The following is an 18,708-nucleotide window of genomic DNA, read 5'->3' on the forward strand; positions in this document are numbered from 1 at the left end:
TTTTTTGTAAAAATTTGATAAATCCTAGTTGGAAGTAAATAGTGGTGAGGAATTGGCAGACATGTTGGAAGATCCTCCAACCATAAAAGAAACAGCTGCAATAACTCCTGCAACTCCATCAACGCCTTATGCTCCTCCTCAATCTATACCCGAGAAAAAGTCAAAGCAGAAGAAATCTTGTATTTTGAGTTAACCGAGCCTATGCTTTTTGTTTGCTATTTTTAAATGTTTCTCGAACGTTATAAAATATTTCAGATATTTTACTCATCTAATATCTTCCTTCGTAAATTCTGAACTTGTGATAATATGATATTAACCGATTGAATGTGTTATGTAATGTAAGATGATGTAATTGGTTTCGGTAATGACTTCGATATTAGCTCAGTATAGTTATACAGTTATTCCGAAGTAATTTAAATGAGAAAATATTTAATGTGCATCTTTACAAAGATAAATCTTTTATTAATTAGCGATATATTTATTGATATTTAATAATAATTGGTCAAAGTGATACATATATCTATGTAGCAATTCAGAGTAGACCAAACGATGTATTTTTCTAAATTTTAAAGAGCAAAATTTTCATGTTAAGATCTTAACAAATATCTTTTTGATAACTATGGAAAACTCACAATGCATAGAATTTTCATAAGATGCAGTTCTTGTTGATCCAATACTATAATGTAATGGATAATTGTTCATTCATACAGAAAATACTGTGAGAAAGAGGGAAAAAAGAGAAAAATCATGAGGTGAGATTTAATTACTTGACATTGAAAGTGAAGCCTTCTATTAGATTTTGCACTTTTTTAATTACGTTCTAATGTCTGATAAAAAATTCTGATAAAGATAATTTTTTCTCTATATAGTTCCTTTAATTTACTTGTTTTATAGTATATATAATTCTCATATTATTTTTAATGTTTATTATGTCAGATATGAAAAATAAGTCCAGTGAGTTGACTGCGTGAATTAGTTCCTAGTCCAATGAAAAGTGATATATACATATATATATTGTATTGTTAAGTACTCATTTTTCGTATATTAATAATTTTATTAAGCGAAACTCGAAGGCTTGACTTTCAAATTCATTTGAACACTCATATAGGAATTAGTGATAAATAGTTGTAGAGTGTTTCAAAAAAATATCTGTGGTAAAACCTGAATACCTTATGTGATTATTAGAGAGTTAGGGAAAATTCCATGTGCTCTAGTTAGCTGATGCCACTCACCTAACTTCTCTGTGAAATATAAATAAAAAGATATAGCATATGAGTGATAAACGTGCGAATTGCCACATTAACTTGTGGATATATTTTCTTTGCACACGATTATCATTTTCGGACACAAGCTAGTGATGATACTAGTTACTTTATATACATATTAAATTATATATGTATATACATGTATATATGTATGTGTATATACATATGTATTATATATATCATGTTCTATACTATTGTAAATGATACAAAACATTAGATTCCACAAATATATATTATATAAAGACTGATCTTGGTATGTCCCATTAGTTGTACAATCGGAAAAAATTGTTTTGCAGCATTTAAATTAATATAGGTAGAAATATTTTAACACTCACATACACATATGCACTTATCCATAAACACATCCGCACACACATTCTACATACTACGCAGTTATTTTCTTAATTTTTTATTATTTTAATTTTCATTAAAAAATGCAAAGTGTGATAAGATACATTTCAAACAAGAAAATATATACATATATTAGATTCTTATTTTCATATTTAATAATTTAAGTCAATTAGAGAATAATTGTGATAAGTTACTATTATTTTTTTAAAAAATATTTTTAGATTTCCTATAAAAAACATTCCTAATACGAAATGTATAGCAAATGGGACTATAATCTAATAGCCAGCAAACAAGATATTCGAGAGGCATTCTATTTTTTGTGATGTGTATTTTTTTAACTCTCGTAGCTTTTTATAAACTTTTTAAAAATTTTCGTCCAAAACACAAATGAATAACTTGTTGAAAGAGTTTGGCCTAATTTAAAAAAGATTATGACAAAAGAGTGTGCCAAATTCTTGGAATCTGTTTGAATACATTAAAAAATTGTTGTTACTTCTGTTTGATTATGAATACATTTTATTATGTATTTGTATTGATATGAAAGTTAGATTCAAAGCATCTGATGTTTTACAAATGTTTAAAATTTTCTCAATATATTATACTTATTATTTATAAGCCTTCTTTTAAAATATCTTCACCTTAAATTTTTTTATTAATATTTTCCCATCCTTACGTGTTGAAGAACAAATAGAATTTGGCACACGTATCTATTTTGAAGAAAAAAGAAAAGAAAGTTTTTTGTAAAGTGCTCAAAAAATTGTTAATGAATAATGTGTTCCATATTTAGACATAACGCACACTACAGCCTGGGAGTATTCCAATTTATAATATATTGTACCAGGCCTATTCTGTAAGTTTTTAGTATAATTTCGTTTCCAACTTGTTAGTACATAATTGTAGATTCATTATGATCAAGCAAATTGTGTATCTTGCCAATACTAAACACGCTATGAGTAATAAAGCAGTATGCAATTTAATCTTACAGTTTATTGTGTTTTAATTTGTCGATATAGTAACGTAAAATACTTCTCTATTATGATTTATTTACACAGAATTTAATAGGTTTCTAGGAAGCACACGTGAATCAATCATTGGATGGGTATGTAATTATGATTAAGATTTTACAATACGTTCAAAACATTCAGCTTACAGAATAGGCCTATCAAGTTAGATTTTTCTTTTTTTTTTTTCTTACAGTTTCTTTTTCATAAAATGAATAATGTTTTCAGCTTTTAATGCAATGTAATAATTCTCCTTTAAAATATGTTGATTGTATAGCTTGAAATAGATGATGGAAGAGAACTAACTGAAGGATTTTTACAAGAGGAATTACATCCAAAAATCAGTTTGCATCAACCAAAATTTGCGAAACCTAAAGGTCCACCAGGCAGAGGGGCAAAACGTTTAACCAAGGTTCAAGATTTAGGAACCTCAGAACAAGAAATTTAAAGAAATATTTTTCAAATTTGTTGAATTAAGCTCTGAAAATATATAGTATGCTCATCACTCGCCTAAACATATTGTGTTAAAAGATGAATGTGTTTCGTTTTATCTTACTTTCTTTTTTATTAAAGAGTACTGTTTCATAATTTAAGAACTACTTATATACACATAGTTTGAATCTTAGAAGGAAATAAGATTTTCTTTATTTTCAAATATCAGGCCTATTCTGTAACTATGATTTGAAATCTATTTACATTATATTCGTTTAATATAATTTAACATAGACACATAGCATAGAATATCATCAGCATGTAAATAAGGATTGTTCTTAATGACAACTAATTGTATTTTTATCAATTCTAGTTGAATATTATACATAAATTACGAGATGAATTACATACGACATGTGATTATAAAGCTTGCTTTTTCTCTTTCATGACTTTTGTTAATATATAATTAAGATGATACGAATATATATTTTATTTTTTTTTTGTATTTATTAAATATAAATATCACTACATAATATTTTATGTAATTGGATAATATTTACAGAAGAAAAAGTAATAGAAGATAAAAAGTATTGATTCTTCATTAAATTTTTATTTCCTAAATTCTTACTCTTCATTTGTCAACCATTTCCCTCATTTTGTAGTTCTTTTCATGCATTATTTGTATTTGCGATTTTTCTTCGTTGCTCATCTTCTTTACATTCTCTTTTATTAGACTAAAATACGTAAAATTTTTTCATTGTATTGTTTAATATTGAAAGTTTTACATTGAAGTAAAATGTAAAGTTTAACATTGAAAGTTTATTCTAAAGTTCATAAGACTTACTCTCGTCTCTTATTCATTAAATTGGCTGCTGCTTTGTAAGTGTCACCTATCTCAACTCCGGTTACAAATAAAATAAACTGTGTGACACAGCCGTAAATAGTGCCCAATATTGTACCTATTACAGTGCCTGAAATTGATCCTTTTATACCCATATTCATTTTGAATAAGAAACCTGTTACAGCACCACTAATCATAGGATTTAGTATGTCGAATGTATAATTTCTATACACATATAAGAATGTAGATATGCTCCTGATGAAGAATTATTACATTATATTAATTTATACTTGTAACATTAACTGTATAATATAATATTATATAGCCTTACGAGAAAAAGAAGCAGAAAAGTCCAACTCTTATGCCAAATGGGAAACCTCCCTTAAATGTAGCAAGTTCAACTTTTCTTTGTAAATCTCTCTGCATGACAAATTTGTTCTCATAAAGTGTAACTTGATTCTCATCTCTGTGTTTCTGCGGCACATCTTTCAACTTGTACATTCCACCTAAAGCAAATCCTGTCATAAAGCCTATAAATGTTGCACTGCCAACTGATTGTACCTCTTTAGTTGGATAGCCCTTCCTGTTCAAAATAAATGACAGTAATAAAAGTTCATTTAATGAATAAAGGCATATTAAATTAAATGATGATTCTTACTCGTCATAAAAATATTTTTCATATTTGTTCCAAAAGTTTTCCACTTTGGACAGATTATGATTGGTGAAAGAAATAAAAGAATTCCAAACATTCGCTATTTTGAATTTATCATTGGAATCGTCACCGGCTGAGGAAGTGAATGGGAAAATCGTTGCGCAGATCCATCTTCTGTTTCTCAGTAGACGTAACATGTTCCCTTTCTATTAGAATCGCTTGTAGGTTAAGTATCATTCAATATGCAACAACACACGTCGACAAACAAAACACTATAAAATTACAATTTTATATTACATTTGCTCTTAAATTTAAATTAATATCGTTATACATTTTATATTTAAATTTTAGGTTACTGTATTGTACATGTTATTTCGTAACAAGAATTCAAATATCGATTGTAGAGATATCGAAAGTTGCACGAGTGTATAAAATGAAGATGTTCGTGTATCGAAATTGTTTCTAAGAATCGAAATATCAGTGTTGTATTCGAACAAGTAGGAGGTGGATCGCGTTCGTTTCGTTAGTGAAATTTTCCGGTATATTGTGTAGTATTTAACGTTTGTTCATGTACGTCTCGTTTCACACGGAAGTTTTTTGAAAACTGTGAAAAATCTCATACTTTCAATCGTCATACTCGTGAATATACACTTTGTTTCATTTTGGTAAGTACCGTGCACACTCGAGATATAAAAAGAATAACTTTTATTTATTTTTGCGAAAAATAATGAAATATTAAAAAGAAATAAGAAACCATTGTTATTAATTGTTATTATTTGTGTTTTGTATTCATTGATTAATTTTCATGGCGGTATCGTAACATTTGATTTATTTATAACGAAGATGTATTTATTTTGTTTGTTTTTTCTTTCCTCAATTAAGGATATAAACGATAACATTTATTTAGTATTTATTTCATATACGCATGCATTTTCAATAATCATAAACAGGTTTGAACATGTTCTGCGCATGGCATCTTTCGCTTGCTGCGCAGCTTCGTCTAACGGACAAAACAAGCGCGCCATATTTGATTAGCACGAAACGTTATTCAAAACTGTATATTGTTGTATTCAAAATAACGAATATTTCGAATATAGTTCTTGCAAATCGATTATATTATGGAATATTCATAGATGTTTGTCAATATTGGGAAATATTTTACAACGCACAATGATATTTCAAACATGTTACATAATTAAATATTGTATTTTCTTGATGTGACATTTGTTTACGACGAGTGAATAATTTTTTTTAAAAACAATATTATTTCATTTGTTTTTGGGAAAGCAATTATTAAACATAACTTCGTAATTCTGTGGAATTTCTACAGAAATTGAAATTTAACGTTTTCTAAACTGGTAAGTGGCGCCATGCTGACTTCAATTTTGCTTCGTTAATATAGCGCATAACTTGTAAAATAATGATCTTGACGCTTTAAACACTTTTGGATTCTATTCTCTTAAATTTTACTCTCTAGGAATGATTACATGTTATGAAAAGAAGTCAGAAATTCCGTGAGTATCAAAACGAAACTCGTCTGAGAATTTAGTTAATACTAATCTCCTGAACGACACTGTTTCAGGTGGCTGAAAGGAAAGGAACGAAGAATCATATACGCGCCGGCGTACGATGCTGCTTTGACGTAATAATATTACGTCAGAACATGGTCTGTGGTACGCAAGAGGGATAGTACGCGTGGGTGTGCTCTGGAAAGGACGAAGGGGGAGCAGAGGGAGAGCTGTAGAGGGGTTGGAACGTCAATAGGAGAATCCTTCAGGTGCATAGTGGGAGAAACGTAGAGATGGGCGCTAGGGGTGGAATCAGGGCCGTACTTTTAGACGTACCCCTGGGTAATTCACCAACCAGTCTTCATTTTTATACACGACTTACCCAGTAATTTTTATGTAAGTATAACACGCGTAATGTAGTTTTTCTAATATAAGTATAATGTACGCAAAAGTAATTCAAATCTTTTTGCACAACATTATTATAAAATATTTTGCAAAATCAGATTATTGTATTATTGAGTGATTGACTTGGAATAATTTTCATATATCACACCCAATAGGATAGAATAGTTTTAAATGAATCATTTACAAGAGGCAACTTGATTTCTTTTCAATCAAAGTAGAAACATGGTAAATTAACTCTCCGAGTCAATCAAAAATTATTTTCTCTTATTTGATATTCCAAATAGATGAATAGGATACATTGGCTTTAATTTTCTAGATACGGTGATAGATTAACTGTCCAGATTAACTGATACTCTTACCAGCTTGTTCTCAAGTAGTTGCCTTTACGAAGATTCTTCCGGACAAGAGATTCAAGATTCCCAATTCGATTTCTCAAAGCTCCTGTTTTCTTCACGGCACTGTTGGGATCGTTGCGTTAGGGGTGAAAGCTGGCACAGGACGGACCGGTTACGTTTCGCCTCCGCATAGTTTTCGAAGTACTCGACTTGGAAGCCTCCGGGGACCGAATAATTCAATGCATTTACTATAATTATCACGCTGAAATGTATCGATCGGACGACGCCTCGTTCCTTTTCCTCTTCTGTCCTCCAAACGTTTATGGCTCTTAACGGAACTCTCTATGAAAGTCTAGAGAGTCTAAGTGAAGCATATCGAAAATTATAGTCAACCAATTCCAATAGTAATTCTTTGTGCAATCTACTTGAAAAAACATTTTTTTCCTTATGTTATTTTAATTCTAACCACCTTATTAACTCTACAGTTTCATTTTAAATTTTGTAGACTAATTAGAACAGCTTTAATTTCCAATGTACTCGTTTTATTATTTCAATGTAATTAGGTATCAAAGAGTACGTCTCTGGGTGAAACCTTTTTTCTTTTTTTTTTTGTTTTTGGATAAAGAATTTTGCGTTTCTTCACTCATCTAAATTTGGTTTCCAAAGCCAAACAGTGTTGGCAACTGAAAGATTTCAATTAATTTTTTTAGCTGCACGCTACAAAAGTCCACATTTTTGTTTCTCCAATTTGATTATATCTGGGATAATATCAAATTTCGTCTGGGCCATAGTGTACCTTTCTGCAGAGTCCCTGTGGCAAGATCACTTAGCTTCACTCGCTGATCTTATGGGTTCGCTGATGAAAACAAGTCCTGTTCATTCAACTAGGGCCAGAAAGGCAGACACGGTCTAGATAAACGTATCTAGATAGCACGTTTGCGTGTACTATTGAGCCGGGGGTGTTTTCGAAGCCACAATGCGGTAGGGGTGACTTGCTTGATGGGGATAAGCTGCCCCTTTTTTGAGGACGGCGCAGACACGTACTTTTGTTTTAGGTTCCTTGTCCATCGTCGCATTGTTTTTGTAAATTTCTTTTAATTTTGTTAATTGCAAATTTCCCGAGGACGCTCACGTTTGAAGGCTGGAAATTTAAAGGGTTTCAAGACTAAAAATTTGGACGTCGTTTAATCTAAATTTGAACAATTTCAACTCTAGAAATCTCTAGAAGTTTTGCCATTCCGGAGATTGAAAATTTTCAACTTTAGAAACGTGCCAAATTTGACGATAATATAATTCTAATTCCATTCCAAATAACTACAGAAATTGGAAATTTTCTAAAGTTGAAAATCGTTTGTTCTCCTGTAACATTAACAAGCTCAAGATAGTGGCTGACAGCTTTGGAAATTTGATCAATCAAATTTTCCACCACAGACAGTAGCGAATTCTTGGAAACAATCGCTCTCCATTTGAATATTTCAGTGAAATATGAAAGGAATTTGTGGTCAATCGATAGTCCTCGGGAGAGTGAGGAGTTTTGGGCCAGGATGAAATTCATGGCTTAAGAAAGGATCGGCTGCGAAACGTTGACAACAATCAACAACCAACAACGTTAGTCTGAGATGCAAATTTCGTCGTTTCATTGTTTGGTTATGCAAATGTCCGATCGTTCATTGGCTCCTATGTATTTAACGAAAGGAAAAATTCCTCTGGGATAATCGTTCCCAGCAACTGGTGGATCTCATGGCTGGAATTATCCCTCTTTGAAAAGGGGTCTTCTGTCCAGGGACGATTTTGCAAATTAATTAATTAATACTGAAACGGTATCGTGTTGCATGCAAGGTATTAACCATCTTGCTTGCAAAGTAACAGCTACGTACAATAATAGACAATTATGCTACGTACAATAATAGACAATTTCACGTGTAGTTACGCATGATTAAAAAATCCACCTGGCTTGAATGAAAGGATAGGAAAATAGTAACAGAAGGTCAGTTATATCGATCCTCTCAGGTTGAGACAGTGCTCTCTAATCTTTTCAGATTGCGTTTCATTTGTGGAAGAGATTTGTAGAATATTTTTGGGTACAGGGTGCTCCCAGAGATAGTACAGTACCGCGTTTCATTGGTTCGAGAGGGGGAGGAATATGGTGGAGCATCAGTGGTGTAGCATTTGGTAGGAGTGTTTCAGGGGGTGCTAGTGATGGGATCAACCTGACGCGCTCTATGATTTTTTTTCATTTCATTCTTAAACGTAATTGTGCTTTTATGTCAGTAAATTCATCGCAGTAATATTAATATATTACTATTATCACAATGCTATGCATATTATATAATATTATAATACTATAATATAGAATATATAACCAGAAATATAATATTAGCGTATTAGTATATTAGTATATAATATTAGTATAGTATATTAGTATATTAGTATATTAGTATATTAGTATATAATATTATAACCAGAAAATTTTATTAAACTCACATCATCATAGACACCACCGCTGTCTCATCAACATGGTAATAATTTCATTTACAATGATGTACTAACTGTGCAAACCTTTTCCAGGTCGTTTAGCAGTCGTGTCAACAAATACAGCGACTAATGTAACTTCAAACCATCGCCACCACTATGGCTACCACCACCCCGTTGTTGAAGGTGTATCGTGAGGGGGTTGTACGCTGGTGGGGGATGAACGATAGTGGGATCGGTCGTATAGGGGCGGAATAGAGGGTTGACCAAGGCGGACAGAGACAGAGGCAAGCTGAGAGAGAACGTAGCCCCACGGAGCACCGCCACCCGTGTGTGTCGCACTAAAATGTGACTCTGGCCAGCAGCACCGGGAGCCGTGTGTGAGCGCGAGCGCGAGAGAGCGAGAGAGAGAGAGTCGTGTGTGCCGGAATTTTCGTTAGTTTAGAAAACGGTCAGCTGCGTGTTTTCTCTTGCCTGAAAAGCCGATCAGTGAGCCAATTAACCGTTCACCGGCAAGCAGCAACAAACCAATCGACGCGAGAACAAAAAAGAAAAAACAAAAAGGGACAGATAGACGAGAACAGAAGAGAAGGCAGATCAACCAAGGAAGGGAGGAAATCCGTCTAGGCGACGGTCGCCGACGAACCACACATATCATAAAATATCATTTTCTCGTAGCTGCGGATCATCTCGCTGATCTGAATTAGCTAGAATAAGACGAAGTTTGACTGAATGGTGAAGAAGAAGAAGGGCCAGCGTACCTAGTGCACGGGACAGGAGAAGATAGACGGACCATGTCGTGCGAGTCTGATCAAGTCTAACTCGAGTAAATACTGTATATATATATATATATACACATATATATATATATACACACACACACACACACATATCGACACACACACATACACAAACATAGATGTACAAACGCAGAAACGGAAAGAGTGTAAGCTGGTTTCTTCCTCGTTATACCATCGTTATCCTCGTTTGCTCGCGTTCCCCTGCTACGTGGTGAACACAGCTGGCGTATTACACCGCCAGGATCATTCAGCGAGCTCCGATGACCGTTCTGGATTAGTGTGTGACCACTTTGCACCGCTCCACCGTGAACAGTGACTCGTGCCGTGGACGCAGAGGAGGGTGATCGCGACGACGGGGTAAACGAGGTGAGGTAAGTACCCTAAAGTTCTATTATTTCTTTTTATTTATTTTTTTCCTCTTTTGGAGAAAATACAAGTTCTCTGTATCACCACAAAACCCAAATCTTTATGTGAGATTTGTTTCGTGAAAATATAAATTGTTGGTTCAGGATGATTGAAAGAATTGACGTTGACAATTCTGAATTTTAGTTTTTATTTACTTGTGTTACGAAATTCTTATTTCCCAAATTTCTTGCCACAAAAATCCCCCCTACCCGGAATGCAATTAATTCTCTTCTTGGAAGAGCCGATAAATTGCAAACAGTTAACAAGTGTGTCTCAACAGAGGTGATATTTTCAGAAAAGAAACAGTTCCGTTGCGTGCACTGTGATTGCCTTTGCGGTGTCTAATTTTAGGCCGGTAGTAAACAGTGGAAATGGAGATAGCTACTTCTCTAGTTTATGGTCCTCCCTTCATTGACGTTGACGTTTCTCTACATAGTCTCGAAGACATAGCACGAAGATATACATCATTCTGGAACAAAGTAAGCCCGGTAATTTGCGACAGGCGGCGTTGCATGATTCATAATATAGAGAGAAAGGGAATAATCGAAGAGAAGTCTCGCTTCGAAGTCGATTTCGTCGGTCGATAAGGGATAACGCCTTCGGTGCTTTATATCAATGGAGGAAATCAATGCTCTACCAGTAAAAGACAGCAAATTCTCTCAAGAACAGATCCAGTTTTTCTCTCCTAGGAGCCGCGAACACCGTTTGGATTAATTTAATAAAAGTGTGCAAGAGACAATCTTGAAGAGAAGTGTCACTCCTTGCACTTGACTTTGAAAACCTGTGGAATCATTTCTGTTTTTCTTCTTTTTTTTTTTACCAGTGAATTGTTGTGTGCAATGTTTGTACAATGAGTACAATTCCCTTTAATCAGCTCTCGACATTGTTCTCTGCTTTCCATTCGAAGAAGATCTCTCAAGATAGGACACTAATTAGCGTCATAATTATTTCAGTTGCTCCATCAATTCTGCCTCTGAGGCTAATCCGCTCAATGTAATGCACGGCGCTCCTCTACCGCTGAAGCATCTCTCAGCGAATATCCTCTTTGATCTGTCCGACGTCAACCGCTTCCCGTTTCCAATGATGCCACCTGGCAGTGACATTAAACGGGTCTGTCTAGGCTATCGTATTTCCGTGACCGATCGACCAAACAGTTAAGCCGCTCGTCGTAAACACGAAGAGAACTTGTCTCAAGTCGCGGGAGATCCGATAAAAATGTCCCTCCGCACGCGACAGTAGCCACCCCTTTGCACGTTTCATTCACTTTAATCACGATCAACTAGGTTCCAATAGAAATTCCTTCCTTTTTCCGCATACTCGACGATTTTCTTGGCCCTTCTTTGGACTTTGAATTATTCCTGCACACCTTTTGACCGCAGATCCATCACTTTCTTTTTTATCAGTTTCAAATGGATCAGGGGTGAATATTTGAGATTGAAGAGCGATGGTTCCCAGGAGTTTTCAAGAAATTATTTCCCACTGTTATCCCTGGTCTTATATCTTCCAAAGACACATCATGTTTCATAGATTTTAAATAGGTTCGGGCTTGGGAATTGTTCCCAGGAGTTTTCAACGTCTCATATCCAATTTGTCAGAGGTAGAATGCCTTCAAAGAAGAAGTTGCAATCTTTGCAAGTGTGTTTGGTCTAAATTGTCCAAGGAATCCAAGTTCACGTTGGATGATCTAAGCTGAGTTGGAGGATTTAAGAGAAAATTCAAGCCTAGATGGCCGGTGAGATCAAGAAAACATTTAAAACAACTGTTAAAACCACTCGAATCTCGAGTTCAGCTCGAGAGAACTAATAAAATCCAAGAGCTGAAATCTAAGCAGAGAGTATAAGAACATTCAGCCGAACGACAGCACAGAAGTTTTATTTCCCTCTGTCGTTCCCCCTTGCGTCGTCTGTCATTCTTTAAAAGTCAAAACGGCGGAGGAGAGCCTTGTTAAGACCTGGAACATGAAAACGAGAGCAAACGAGGGGGGAGGGAGCTGGATTATTGAGTTGAAGCGATAAAACGTTGCTGGAGAAGTTTTCCTAGAAATACCTGTTAATGCCATCTCGTTAAAAAAGTGAAGGAAGCAAGGAAAAAGTTGGACCGGAACGAGCGAAATAAAGGAAACTTAAAAATGAAACGGAAGGCGGGAGAAACATTTTTTTCATCAAACGAGAAACTTTGTTATTTGATTGCTTGATCGCATCTGCGTCTACTACCTACCGATTTTGTTTTTTTTTTCCAACCACGTACATACATACATACATTTCTCTCCGACCACGATGAAATGGAAGAGCAGACTCGAAAGAGAGAGAGAGAGAGAGAGAGAGAGAAGAGAGGAGAGCAGCAAGTGCGTCGGTAAAGCGAGGTAAATAGGTGGATGGCATATTGGCCGCTAGCGAGAACAACAAATTGAAGTTATAAGCCGGGAAGTGGAACGATAATGCGATGATTAAATTGGTCCCTGGTCGTTTTCAAACGTCAAACGTATTTTCCAGTGCGAGAGACAACGGTTGTTATTGGCTGGCCATTTAAGTGTTGTGAGTAGGTGCCAGTTTTTCCGCGCCACTGTTTCAATCGCTCATTCGATTATTGCCAGATTTAGACACATTTTAGTGGCACACTTGTCGATAAATCTTTTTTTTTTTTTTTTATGAATATACGTGCAAAACGTATACAAAACGTATTGTAATTTCATTAATATTGCAATGAGACCAGACTATTATATAATTTAAGAACACACGCGGTAATTTGTTGAACTTGAATGTATAATGGGAGTCATTTTTAAGAGGTTTATTATCCATACGTTCAGGGTGGCTGATCATTGCGTTAATGAGCCACAGTATTAATTGTATATTTAGAAACTAGTGCTCCACGCTGCATACTGCATAATACTTCCACCGCACATTTAAGATGAATATCTTACCATTTCTGTATGTAGTTATATGTGATTAAAGTGATAATGAAAAGTTTCAATGAAAGAGACAAAATGAAGAAGGTTTATATAAAAGAGGCAAAGTAGAAAAGTTAATGACATGAATTTTAAATATGAAAAAGAATATAAAATATACTTTTACGATATACAATATATAATACAAAATTACACATAAAGCTATGAATGTACAAAATATAAAAAGCAGCGTAGATGTTTTCTGTTCAAATATTTCAATCAAAATATAATTTTATATTTTAAAATATATTTTAATTGGTATATAAAATATATATAATAAGTGTAATAAGTATATTTTATAAGTGTTATAATTATATTGAATATACATTGAATAGTATAAAACTATAAATAAGTATAAATATTATATTGAATAGTATAAAAAGTATAAATAAGCATAAATAAGTATAAAAAGTATAAACAACCTTACCAAATAAGTATACTTCATAAGTATAATTTATATTGAAACTTATATTTTAATTGAAATATAATTATAAAATTATGATACAACTTTGAAACACAAAAAGCAGCATAGATGCTTTCTGTTCAAATGTCTCAGCCACTGTATAGTGCTCCCAAGGAAATCGCATAGCCTAGACAAATTTTATTCGTTAATGATCTGAAGAAGCAGAAAGATTTGTAAGGAAACGTGCAAGACTGATTCGGGGGAATGATATATTGTGAAATGTGTTGAGATAGCTTCGGTGCCGCTTTGTAAATTGATCTTTAGTGGCTGCGCTAAGCTCTGCCCTCCCTTTATTTTTGCCCGACAGTGTATGTGGCACGCGATTGTTCCGGTTTGCACGTCGACCCATTGATATTCATGCCTCGACGCCGGAACGTTTCGCTATTTTTCCGTCGTGTTTTTTTTTTTTTCCTTTTTCTCTACCCTGTGCCTTCGAACGATGCCCCTAATTACACGAGGAAATTTACTATCATTTCGTTAGGATTTTCAAAGGCAGGCGATTCCTTCTGATTTCTTTACGATAATTTTTCTCTTTTTTTTCTATTATTCTACCGCAAGGTGATTAGATTGGAAACAGTTGGAGCCGTACCAGTCGATTCAGGGTCATTTCCACTTGAATTTATATTTCGCGTTAATAAATTCGATTTGACAGAATCACGTATCCTACTCTGGCCTCGTTTACGAAGTTGCCATGAATTTCGGAGGAAACTGTTCAACACTGATTTCGCTCAACTGGCCTAATGGCTCTCGCTGCTATTCTGTCAGTCTCTTAATTTCCAACTACTGACCTTCGATTCGTCATCGCCCTGTCATTGAGAATTAATCCGTAATTTTTTTTACTTCTAGATCAGAAGACCATCTGATAATCTTTGACGATACAATTGATAGTTATTTCATTTAACTTTCCCATTTGTCATACTCTTTTTAACTTCTGCCACGAACAATCGTCATTGGTAGTACTTAGATTTATCAGTCAGAAGAGCTCGCGTGTTAGAAATTTATTTAAAGGCCTCCTTTCTTCGCAACGCCCACTTTTGGAAATACTTCATCCAATAAAACGAACATCTCGAATATTTCTTCTCCGATTCCCGATTGAAATCTACATCTCGCTTGGTCAACGGTTGTTGGGGATACGTTTCTTCGTTTGCAATTAATCTAATTTCGTTCTTCAATTAATCTCTATCGTACCGACGAGTTGAAAGGGAAAAGAAAGCGACGAATCATTGTACACGGCCCGGCCGCTCGTTATGGTCCGCGAACCAGTTGCCAACGCCAAGCGGTTAACAGCTCAGTTTCCAAATGTAAATGATTGCCTGTAAAACAGCTTGTGCAATAATAATAACGATCGATAACATTTATTCGAAGCGTCACGCTTGATAGAAACGTGTAACTGAAACTGGTTGGACACGTACGTACGAATCCAGGAATGTTTAACACAGGAATGCGGCGAGTGTGCGGCCAGACGCATGAATTCGTACTTGACCCGCTTGGGAGGAGCCGGTTCTTTTTTTTTTCTTCTTTCTCCGAAGAACGAAAATCAAGAAATCTTGTTAACCCCGCCAGAAATTCACAGAAGGCTGCGTTAGGCTGGCCCTAATTAAGAATATCGCGGCTTCCTTTCAAAAAAAACGCTGCCCACCCCCACCTTGAACTTTGCTTCTCCTCGGCGGAAGAAAGAGACTTCGCTGTTCGCAGTTCACAAAAGAATTGTGTAATTGTACTTTCCCCCAAACCTAATGAAAATTCGTCTTTCACGTAGAAATTATAATAATCAAGAAAATTAAAATCCAGTAAGAATCGAACGAGGATCGTACCGAGATATTTTTAGGCGCACTTAGGACAAATGAGATCGTCGTTGTGGTACTTGGATTTAGTTAGAAAGACTCAGGTATTGGAAATTCACCCAAAGGCTCCTTCTTTGCAAGCTTTGAACCGCGCACTTTTGGAAATACTCCTTCGGCGAATGAAACGCTTTGCTGCGTTTATCTTGCATTTGTCTCTCACGTAGAAATTATAATAATCAAGAAAATTAAAATCCAGCAAGAATCGAACGAGGATCGTACCGAGATATTTTTAGGCGCACTTAGGACAAATAAGATCGTCGTTGTGGTACTTGGATTTAGTCAGAAAGACTCAGGTATTGGAAATTCACTCAAAAGCTCCTTTCTTTGCAAGCTTTGGACAGCGTACTTTTGGAAATACTCCTTCGGCGAATGAAACGCTTCGGGGCGTTTATCTTGCATTTGTCTCTCACGTAAGAAATTATAATAATCAAGAAAATTAAAATCCAGCAAGAATCGAACGAGGATCGTACCGAGATATTTTTAGGCGCACTTAGGACAAATAAGATCGTCGTTGTGGTACTTGGATTTAGTCAGAAGGACTCAGGTATTGGAAATTCACCCAAAGGCTCCTTTCTTCGCAAGCTTTGAACCGCGTACTTTTGGAAATACTCGTTCGGCGAATGAAACGAATTTCTTCTCCGATGCCTGATGCAATGATTTTTGCGATATGATCTGATCAGATCGTCAACCGTCGACTATACAATTGTAAACTGTTCAGAGAATCGACCATTATTCCTTTAAACATCAGCCAAAACCTGTAGAAACAAGCGCTGGGATAATAATCATGGAATACAAATAATTAGCGAATAAACAGGAACCATACAGAAGGAATAGGCATTTGTTCTCGGGGCAAACAGGGGAAATACGGATTACTGGGCGAGGGACGTCTGCCATAGTCGCAGAAACTCGAGAAGTTAACCAACTAACAAGAACGGTTTTCGCGTAATGGCTGGTTACACGTGAAACAAGGCACGACACTGGTGGTAATTTCATTCTGGCAAGGGAATGCTCGGTGTTCATTTCAAGAAAAGAAAGAAAGAAGAAAGAAGAAAGGAATACGTATCCATGAGAGGCCGAAGAATTTCATGGAAGCGTTTAATGGATCGTTTCCCTCCGACGAAAGCGTTGCCAATTCATTAAAACCAGATTCCCTGGAGAACAAGGTCTCCACGCTCTCTCACCGCTCGCTGTGAGAAAAATTCTTTTCCTTTTCTTCTCTGATCTTCGCTTCTTATCGTTCGTTCGTTTGGTTCCTTTTCATTTGCTGTTGCTTAGGATGATGGCGTAATCGTTGGGAGGAAGGGTAATCTCGTCTAGGTGATCCAGAGTTGGATCCACCCTTTATACCGTTGAAGCGAAACGTGCTTCCCATTTTCTGCGACCGTTTCTGCGCTTCTTTTTTTTCCTTCCATCACGTCGGTCTCTGCTTGTTTTCTTGTTATCCAGCGATCAGCTGAAGCAATTTGTTTCTAATCGAAGTTGTTGCACGGAAGAAGCATCGCTGTTGCCTCTTTTTCGTCAACTTGTTCTTCTAATATCTAATAGTCGGCGATAATTTCACTTCTGACTCTACCGAGAGTAAGACTGGATCGTAAATGCGGAATTTGTGGAAAATTTACGAAACGAATCACTTTAAATTGTTTGTAAGAACTCATATAATTTGACCATTGAACTTGATGATAGAGTGAAAGTGTCGTTAAGACAAAATGGGACGGAATTAAAGAGAGAAAAAAGAAAAATAGGAAAGAAATTAGATTAGAAGACAGCGAGTTTCCCCGAGTGTGAAAAAACAGCTTTTAGAAAACGAGACGAACGAGATAGATGAATGAGATTTCAAAGGCAGGAGCAAGCGGAAGATATCTTTTGTTCGCTCCCTACCGTCCACTTTTTTTCCCCTCTGGAGAAGCTATAACCAGCTCTAAAAACTTCCGTGTCCTGCCTCCGGGCGTGTTTCGCCACGTTTTAATACGTTTACCCTTTAATGCAAGTTAGATTCAATTTTTTTTTTTCGCTCAACTTCCAACGAACTTACGTTTCGCCGCCGCAGAAAAAAGAAAAAAGGAAGAAGGAAAAGAAAAAAAAAAAATTGTTCCGGTGAAATTGCTTCTTAGCAACTTAGAAAACCGTATAAATTTGCTTTAACGGGCCGTTTCACTGCACAACCTCCCGGAAATTGATTTCTTCCCCTGTCCCTCCCCCCTCCCTCCCTCCTCTCTTTGTAGCATTTTCTGAAAACACACCATTCGCCGAAACTTTTTCACAAATCTGCCATTTTCACAAATCTGTTTATTCGCAACTTCTACGATGAGGAGATTTTAGATTTAGAAAACCTTTATCAGAGTTTCATTAGAATTCTCTAAGGTTCTTGAAATTCTTCTCTTATCTTTCTTCTTCTTTGTTTTTTTCTTTTTTCATACATTGAAATTAGTATGAAAAGTATTTCATTTCATCGTGATAATGACAAACTGGTGTCGCACGATTTTGCACGAGTGCAACTCCGTCGGTGGTTCTCTGCGTCGAGAGATTCTTTCCCTCGGGTTCCTCTTTCGCGCGAGGTGGTTCTCCGACGTTTCTGCTCGTTGCATTGCGGTAGATCGATGTACCAGAGTTCAGGGTTACGTTGTAAGGCCTCCTCGTCGCCGACCAAATCTGCAGCCGCACGTGCGCCGCGTTAATCAACGACACCGCGGCAATAATTCTTTTAATTGACGAACGACCGCTTTCCTCTCGGATCGGACCTCGAGCAACTCGAAAATGCATCCTTTTTCTGAGACAGCCTCTTTATTTCGTATATTATATATTATATATTTCGTATGTTATAATTATATCTTATATATTATAATTATATCTTATATTAAATATATTATATATTTCGTATATTATAATTATATCATATATATTAAATATATTATATATTTCGTATATTATAATTATATCTTATATATATTAAATATATTATATATTTCGTATATTATAATTATATCTTATAT

General features: G+C 35.4%; 3 protein-coding genes and 2 long non-coding RNA genes across 8 annotated transcripts in view; 3 read left to right on the plus strand and 2 right to left on the minus strand.

Moving 5' to 3' along the window:
- Positions 1-3,476, plus strand: part of LOC122537252 (twinfilin) — a 5,839-nt gene extending 2,363 nt beyond the window's left edge. Inside the window, exons 6-7 of one of the 2 annotated variants that reach the window (XR_006308589.1) lie at positions 29-752; positions 2,895-3,029. Coding sequence is in view for 1 of the 2 variants with exons in the window: in XM_043670281.1 (XP_043526216.1) it covers positions 2,895-3,065 (171 nt within the window). In the remaining variant the exon portion in view is untranslated. Of the gene's footprint in view, positions 1-28; positions 753-2,894 lie in introns of both variants that reach the window. The other variant, XM_043670281.1, reaches the window with a different exon arrangement.
- Positions 3,477-3,537: 61 nt separating this feature from the next.
- Positions 3,538-5,051, minus strand: LOC122537257 (RPII140-upstream gene protein). Its single transcript, XM_043670289.1, has 4 exons — positions 4,549-5,051; positions 4,222-4,473; positions 3,894-4,145; positions 3,538-3,783 (listed from the first exon to the last, which is right to left on the minus strand). The coding sequence occupies exons 1-4, from the start codon at positions 4,737-4,739 to the stop codon at positions 3,681-3,683; spliced, it is 798 nt and encodes a 265-aa protein (XP_043526224.1). The 5' UTR covers positions 4,740-5,051; the 3' UTR covers positions 3,538-3,680.
- On the plus strand, positions 5,024-6,511 carry LOC122537260. Its single transcript, XR_006308591.1, has 2 exons — positions 5,024-5,207; positions 6,125-6,511. It is a non-coding gene; the product is annotated as an uncharacterized LOC122537260 (long non-coding RNA).
- Positions 5,742-7,863, minus strand: LOC122537259. Its single transcript, XR_006308590.1, has 3 exons — positions 7,587-7,863; positions 6,815-7,507; positions 5,742-6,128 (listed from the first exon to the last, which is right to left on the minus strand). It is a non-coding gene; the product is annotated as an uncharacterized LOC122537259 (long non-coding RNA).
- A 2,226-nt stretch (positions 7,864-10,089) lies between these two features.
- The window catches only part of LOC122537251 (probable cationic amino acid transporter), a 61,581-nt gene continuing 52,962 nt past the window's right edge, over positions 10,090-18,708 (plus strand). Inside the window, exon 1 of one of the 3 annotated variants that reach the window (XM_043670278.1) lies at positions 10,090-10,436. The gene's annotated coding sequence lies outside the window, so the exon portion shown is untranslated. The remainder of the gene's footprint in view (positions 10,437-18,708) is intronic. The other 2 variants (XM_043670279.1, XM_043670280.1) reach the window with 2 other exon arrangements.

Source organism: Frieseomelitta varia, unplaced genomic scaffold, assembly GCF_011392965.1.
Source record: "Frieseomelitta varia isolate USP_RPSP 00005682 unplaced genomic scaffold, Fvar_1.2 scaffold_897, whole genome shotgun sequence".
Taxonomy (NCBI): domain Eukaryota; kingdom Metazoa; phylum Arthropoda; class Insecta; order Hymenoptera; family Apidae; genus Frieseomelitta; species Frieseomelitta varia.